This window comes from Anser cygnoides, chromosome 24 (genome assembly GCF_040182565.1).
Source record: "Anser cygnoides isolate HZ-2024a breed goose chromosome 24, Taihu_goose_T2T_genome, whole genome shotgun sequence".
NCBI classification, from domain to species: domain Eukaryota; kingdom Metazoa; phylum Chordata; class Aves; order Anseriformes; family Anatidae; genus Anser; species Anser cygnoides.
This window is the reverse complement of record NC_089896.1, coordinates 5,318,516-5,325,925: the sequence shown is the minus strand read 5'-3', so window position 1 is coordinate 5,325,925 and position 7,410 is coordinate 5,318,516. Positions and strand designations below refer to the sequence as shown.

The 7,410-nt window shown below is 52.9% G+C and overlaps 1 protein-coding gene across 5 annotated transcripts; it reads left to right on the top strand.

The window, feature by feature from the left end:
• The first annotated feature begins 383 nt into the window (after positions 1–383).
• TEKT2 (tektin 2) lies at positions 384–6,677 on the top strand. Of its 5 annotated transcripts, none has more exons than XM_048052724.2 (10): positions 384–574; positions 1,355–1,527; positions 1,925–2,050; positions 2,654–2,859; positions 2,987–3,130; positions 3,819–3,933; positions 4,365–4,472; positions 5,171–5,314; positions 5,576–5,655; positions 6,241–6,677. In XM_048052724.2, exons 2-10 carry the CDS (start codon positions 1,372–1,374, stop codon positions 6,452–6,454), a joined length of 1,293 nt encoding a protein of 430 aa, XP_047908681.2. In that variant the 5' UTR covers positions 384–574; positions 1,355–1,371; the 3' UTR covers positions 6,455–6,677. The 5 variants fall into 5 exon arrangements, with proteins under 5 accessions (XP_047908681.2, XP_047908680.2, XP_066838744.1 ...); XM_048052723.2 differs by lacking the exon at positions 384–574 and adding an exon at positions 589–663; XM_048052725.2 differs by lacking the exon at positions 384–574 and adding an exon at positions 612–735.
• The last annotated feature ends 733 nt before the right edge of the window (positions 6,678–7,410 follow it).

The window sequence follows — 7,410 nt, the reverse complement described above, 5'->3', positions numbered from 1 at the left end:
TTTATTTTGTTATACTTGCATCGCTTGAGTTGCTTCCCAAAGCAACTCCAGGCATGGATGGAGATGGAGGTGTTGGACTGAACTGGGTCAGGGCTGGGCGGTAGCTTCGGGGGGAGCACAGGGCGTGATCCCCAAACCTTTGTCAGAAAGCGATTTTACTTTCAGCCTTGGGTTTGATTTGACTGAATGGCATTTAATTTTCTTAAAAGCTAGGAGAGCCTTGAAGTGCTCAGAGGGGCAGCTTAAATCCTGCTGTTACCCACAGAAGCAGGGGGGGGATATGATGGTGGGTGCCCAGCTCTGGTAAATCCTGGCTCTGTGCTTCTAAATCTGCTGTAAATCCTGGCTCTGTGCTTCTCCGTGTTGCCAGGCCTGTCCCTTTGCTTTCACCTTAAAAAAAATAAATAAATTCCTGTTTTTGCTTCTCCACGCTGCCAGCCCTCTCCCTTTGGCTTCCCCTTTAAAAAAACTAATAATAAATTACTGTATTTTGCTTTGCGTCGGGTTGAAGCGTAACTCCCGCAGTAACCGCAATAGAAAGCTGGAAGCCTTGCTCCGGGCCCCGCTCCCTCAGGTATCGGCCCGGGGGGGGGCGGCGCCGCGTAGCAACGGGGCCGCGCGGGCCGGTAACGGGGAGCGGCGCCGGGCGGCCTTGGGGCGGCGGTGAGGGGGCGACGGAGGGCCCCGGGCTCTGAGGGCCCTGAGGGGAGCGGGGCCGGGCCCTGAGGGAGCGAGGTCGGGGAGAGCCGCTCGGTGCCGCTCTGAGGGCCACCTGAGGGCCGCGGGGGCCCTGCCCCGGTGCCCTCCCCTCGGCCGCGGGGTCCCGGAGGGTCTCCGAGCCCCGTGTCCCTGGAGGCTCCGTGGGGTTGGGGAGCTCCAGCCGTGCCTCAGGGGGCTGGGGGTGTAGGCGCGTATGGTGCTGGGCTGGTCGTGTGCCCCCAGAGATCCGCTGGGTTGTGGGGTTTGAGGAGCTGCGGTCTCCCCTGGAGCTGCTCCGAGCCCCCTCAGTAATCCCCAGATCACAAAGATGGCTGCGAGACATACAGCTCCTGCAAAGCCTCCGAGTCCCCTGAGAGCGCTGCCAGGGGCAGAGCCTAGACAACAGTGACAAAAGCAGAACCGCTAATGTAATCAGCTGTTTTGTCCGAGCCCAGTAAATGAGAGGTGGTGCCGGGAGCAGCTCCTTGTCTCTGCCAGCAGCACCGCTCCCCAGGGAGGCACAGGTGGAGGGGCTTTCCTCCTGGCCCAGGAGGGCAGCTCCGATCGCCCTTCCCCAGAAGCAGGCTTTGCTTCCGTGCGTCTCCATTTACAGGGTGTTTCTGTGAATAAATATTAATCTTCTGCTCCCTTTCAGTCGCCTGTTTTAGTGAGATGGCCACGCTGAGTGTAAAACCGGGGCAGAGGTTCACTGTGCCGGACTGGCACACCAACACCGAGCTCATCTCAGCTGATGCTGAAAGCCAGCGTTCTGCTTCCCACCGAGTCCGGCAGGAAACCCGAGCTCTCCGCAATGAAACCAACAACCAGGTGGGCCTTCAGCAGCTTGGCTGCTCCCGGGTCTGTCAGAACAGCAGGCTGAGGAGTGTGGGAGGGTATCTAGATCCTGGTGTACAGACTAGGGAAGAGTAGAGGGGTTTACCTCCTGGAAACCTCCTAAATACATTTACAGGAAGTAAATATATATGTGCAATGATGTGTGTACTGTCATGAGATCCCAGGGTGCGATTCTCACAGCCTTTGCAACTTGTGTTGTTTTCTGTGCTCCCCACTTGTGTAGGTGGCTATTTGACCAAATGACGATGTTATGCCTCTGCGAGAGGTCTATCAATTCTGAACACAGGAAAAGGCTTCAGCAAGTTTCGCAATTTCAATGTAAAAAACAAACAAAAGAAAGCAACTCATGGCATTTCTACTATAATTCCAGGCAAAATGGGATGAACATGACAACCAAACTCGCCTGACTGAACGTATCAGCAGTGTGAACAGATGGAAAGAGACCCTGGACAAATGCCTTGCAGACATAGATGAGGAAATCGATGCATTAGCCAAAGTATGTTGGGAAGACAGATGGCTGGAAATCAACCTACGCTTTTAACATGGGATGTTAAATAATTGATTCTTGTCTTCTGCAGTGGGCAAGCCCATATGGTGTCCAAGGTGGGGGCTTGTCACAGGTACACTGGGATCGATACCTGATGAAATGACTTCCTGGAAAGCAAGCCAGTGTGTTCTTGGCTGGGCTAAGCCATTTTGTGGAGCTGTGCATTGCATGCTCATGTGTTGTTGTTTTTTTAGAGCTCTGAAGTATAGTAAGCAGTATGTTAAGACCTTAGTTTGAAAATGTTTGATTTTAAATAGAGAGTAGCAGTGGGATGTGTCTCTGATTTGTTTAGTTCTAAACCCACGGGCTGCTCCTTTTGGAGCCCTTAGCCCCCAGCAAGGTGTGACTCCTGATATAAGGAGCAGACGTAGAGGACTGGTGTGTTTAGCTCCCACAGTTTTCATTCCAGATTTTCTAAGAGGTTTCAGAACTGCAGATACAAGCAGTGGAAAGGCCCTCCTACCAAGGGCATTGGTGGTGGGCTTCCCTTCCTTTCTTCCTCTTCCATCCCTGAAGGAGACCCCCTCACACCCAGCTAGCTTCTCCCTCCAGGTGAAGGAAGCAGCAGAACGTGCCCTCCAGGCAAAGAACTTGTCTTTGGACGTTGCCATTGAGTGCCTGACACTCCGCGAGAGCCGTCGTGCCATCGACATGGTGAGGGACCCCGTGGAGGATGAGCTGCACAAGGAGGTGAGGGTGATAGACAAGGCCAAGAGAGAACTGCAGCAGAGAGTGAATGAAGCCTTCGAGCAGCTGTGGTGAGTCAAATGACAAATCACTCATTTTAAAAAGATGATGGAGGTTGTGATTTGAGAGTGGGGAGCTGCCTCTCTCCTCCGCTCCCTGCTCTCTGCTCCCCCCTGACTCCAGCCTTGCTTCCTGCAGCCTCCTACAGGAAGCTCGTCAGCAGCTGAGCTTTGACCACCGGGGCAAGATGGAAGCATTGGAAATAGATCGCGTGTGCTTATCCCTCAGTGTGAACTCTCCCAATATCTCCTTCAAGGTCAACCCAACACGTGTCCCAAACGGGTAAGTAAAGAGCCTGCCCCTGGGGGATCAAATCCCTGTTGGTGCTTGAAAGAGCCTAGAGTGCAGTTACTGAGGGAGCTCAGAACAGGAGTTGGCTGCTGGGATTTGTTGTGGCTCTCGGAATGTGAAGCTACAGCCTTTTGGGAGACGAGACCTCTCTTACTCCGTGCTTGTAGTGGGCTGATTGCTAGTGGTGTGTACCGGTGCTATCAGATCTTTCAGGATGTTGGAGCATATCTAGCCCATAACGCCGTCACTGTCAGGTAAATAAACAGCATCTCTGTAAAGGGGAAAATGGGAGCACAGTGAACGTGTTATCTAAATTGTCACTGCAAAAACAGGGAAGCTTGCTGCCCTGCCTCCCTGGTACTTGGCTACAGATGACAGTGAGTAGTATGGTATCAGCCTTTGGCACAGCTTATGGGGGAGCTGTTGCACATTTTTCTCTTGCTTGGCATTTCATAGCATGCTTTGGATGTGTCCCCAGTTTGAGCAGATGTTGGGCTTGGTGCAGGAGCCGTGGGGTAGCAAGCTCCAGCTGGTGCACTGAGGGGAGCAGACAGGATGTGACCTCCAGAATTCCTGAATCATTTTGCACTGCAGAAAGCCTTCTTGGCCTGCAGCAGGTGGTTCCTTTTGAACTGTCTTGCAAACACACAACTTATTTTCATAACTGATTTGTTCACAGATCAACTGCAGTTGATGAGTGGGAACAGAATAGCCAATACAACAAGGATCATGCTGAGGCGGAAATGAAAGCCTCGACTAAGCTCCGAGAAATGATCGTGCTTGCCATTGCCCAGGTAAATTAGTCCCTTGGTTGGGAATCAGTGGTGCCAAAGGTCTGTGGGACCCAGTGTGGGAGAACGGGTTGATGTTTGCTGTGACCAGGGGAAGGGAGTCTTGGAAAAGAAAGCATCAGCCCGCACACCCTGCTGAGAGCAGTTGCCCTTCAGCTTTAAAAGGGGAATTTGATTGTGCTGCAGAGGTTGCAACAGACTCAGCAACCTGGAAGACTTGTACCAGTCCATCGTTCCCATGCGTTTTGGCTTCAGGGAGCTGCATGACCTGCATGTGCATGCCAAGGGGGCCTTCCAGCTGCCAGAACCCCGATGGTTTTGTTTATATAGTTTAACCTCACAGGAGATCATGTCTCATGTGATGGTCGTAGTGTCAAGTGCTGGGAGGGAGAGCCATTCGGGATGTGTGTCACTGCAGACTGTTCTCTCTTCAGACCAACAACGAGCTGGAGGCTCAGCGTGTAGCTACAGAGTTTGCCTTGCGCAAGAGGATTAGAGACATGGAAAGAGCCTATGATGAGCTGAAATGGCAGGAGCGAAACGTAAATGGCACTTGTTTGGTTATCAACCACAACTTTGGGTGGGAATTGAATCCGAAGGCTGATTGTTACCTGGAATGCTCCTTGGTCTGAGCGCTTCCTTGCTGTGCTCGCATGTCCTGGTCCAACAGGCTGGGGACAAAGATGGGTAGGGGCTTCCCTGCTGCAGGGGAGGCCCTGTTACACCACGGCACACTGTTCCATTCCTTGGGCTTTTATCCATCCCATTAATCTGTGAAGGCATAAGTCTGCTTTTCCATGCTGGTTCTGCACTTGCAGGGGAATACAACTGTGAGAGAGAGGCTGCCTATAAATCTGTCTCAGTTTTGTTTTAAATATAAAGATCATTCCCCACAAGAGCTGTTAAGTGGCACATGTGTGATCTCTGCAACATTCAAACTTCCTCTGCCATCACAGTTGCTGCTCTGGCATTTCCCAGCAGCGGTGCCAGGTTTTGGCCTTTTTATTTCACCCCTGGTCTCAACCACTGTGGCCATAAACCACCTCAGCACCGTGTCTGCTCTGCATGAAAAGCCTGATGTATGAGCAGAGGGGTTCAGAACTCGGAAGGCATCCAGCCCTTGTTTAAAATCCATTCCCAGCACAGTAAAAGCCCAGGATGCGTGGGGGCTATTTTCCAGTCTGTATCCTGAGGGAAGGGAACTGTGGCTGTCCCTCATGATACACCTCTTTATCCTTAGACCTTGGAAGAAATCTCTGAGATGGAAGAGGACATCCGACGGTTGGAGGAAGATCTCCGAAGGAAAATGCAGGATCTAAAAGTAGCACACACCCGCCTGGAGACCCGCACGTATCGGCCCAATGTGGAGCTCTGTCGGGATCAGGTACCAGCCTCACCTGGCACGCATCCTGCCAGCAAGGCCTGGGGAGCTGAACGGGATGGGTGCTTGCGTGAGTCTGAAAAGCGTGGGTGTGCTTTGGAGAAAACTACAGAGGGACTGAGCAACAGTTCTTACAGTCACGTGGCAAAGCAAGCAAATAAATGTCACAGCTGGGCTAGCAGGGGAGCGAGAGAACTGTGGCTTTTCTAAAACAGCAAATTGGTCCCATTAACTGCCACGACTGACTCCCTCCCCACCTTGCAGGTCCAGTACGGGCTAACAGATGAGGTCCGCCAGCTGGAGGGAACAATCCGCGCACTCAAGCTCAAGCTAGCAGAGGCACAGTAAGTCTTCTGCTCTCTGCAGCAATGGTGGCCCAGCATTGCTGATGTGAGGGATGTGGCTATGTGCAGTACTGGGCCTGGCATGCTTGCAGGAGCTGCAGTTTGGAGCTTGTGTCTGTTTAGAGCAGGAGTGGAGATGGTTTTTGGGCATGGAGGGATGCTGCACTGGGCAGCAGGGGAGCAGGCAAGGCCTGGAGGTCTGCATGGTGGGAGGCTGGATGGGGTTCCCACGGCCCCTGCCTGCACTCAGACTTTAACCAGGCTGCATCAGCAGTTCTAAAAGGGGAAAAAAGTGGGTGAAAAGTAAAGGAAGAAATAAAAGTGCTGTTCTGGGCTGGCACGGGGCTCCCAGGGTGCACGTCTCTGTGCTGCAATCTAGGAGCAGCGTGTGGGCTTGCTATTCACAGACCCAAACAATGCTACTGCTATGCACCGAGGAGTATCTGGTGCATTAGCTCTTTATGCAAAGGCAAATGCTACACAGCTATTTCTGCTGCCAGAAAGCGGGAAGTTGGGTGTTTCCTGTCCAACTTGAGATGTGAATAGTGTCTGAACCCAAATCCTCTCACTTGTGCTTGTTCTCAGGGATGCCTTGGACGCTCTATACAGACAACTTTACCGCATTCAGACAGATATTGGCTACAAAGCCAATTCCCTGGTGCTGGACAACAAGTGTATGGATAGCCGGCGAAAACTCGTGGTTCCTGCCGAGAAATTTGTGCCAGAGGTCGACACTTTCAACCGGACCACAAACCGTGCACCCTCCCCGCTGAAGAACGGGCAGCTGGAGTTGGCTTAGCGTGCTGGGGAGTGTTGTGCAACGAGCCACGCCGAAGAGAGAGCTACCAGTGACTCAGTTCCGTAGTAGGGAAAGCGGACATCTGTGTCATGTTAGGATAATGTAATTCTCCTCCCTCTCTCTCTCCTTAGTTTGTTATATAACTGTCTGTCCCCTTGCATGATGTTTATAGCCTCTTGCACTCCAAGGAGCATTATAAACAATAAAGAGTCTGTCCCCAAGAGCAGTTGTCATCTGACAGTGTTGGAAGCATTTTGTGATGATTGAATCCATCTGGGCTCTTCAGTGTTTTAAGTCCTTCAAAGTGCGAGGCTGGGCTCTGAAAAGGGACTGTGTAATGGTGGCAGCGCGCCACATCTGCTCTCTGGGTGCACTGACTCGAATCTGCTCCCTTTAATGATTAAAGTTTGGCTCGGGATTTCCCCCCGCCTGCTAGCCCTGCAGAACTAACACAGCTACACGAACAAGAGCCAGAGTCCATTCTGCCTCACGTGCCAGCAGCCTTGTTTTAACACAACACACGGTGAGGTGCAGGTCCCGCTCCCGGTGTGCTGAGAGGTGCTGAGCACCGTGCTCCCCCTGGCAACCATCCCTGGCCCGGGCCTGCTCCTGGGGGGAAGGAGCTCTATGTCCTTCACAAGGGGTTGGAGGAAAAATCAGCACAGGGAGACAAAGCAGCCGGCTGGGAATAACATCCTCCAGCCTGCTGCTGCTCGTAGAGGGGAGGCTCAGGGCAGAGCTCGTTGCTCTCTGCAACTGCCTGAAAGGGAGGTGTGGGGAGCTGGGGGTCGGCCTCTTCTCACAGGTAGCCAGGGATAGGGCCAGAGGGAATGGCCTCGAGTTGTGCCAGGGGAGGCTCAGGCTGGAAATGAGGAGACATTTCTTCTCAGAAAGAGCGGTCAGGCGTTGGGACGGGTTGCCCAGGGAGGTGGTGGAGTCACCGTCCCTGGGGGTGT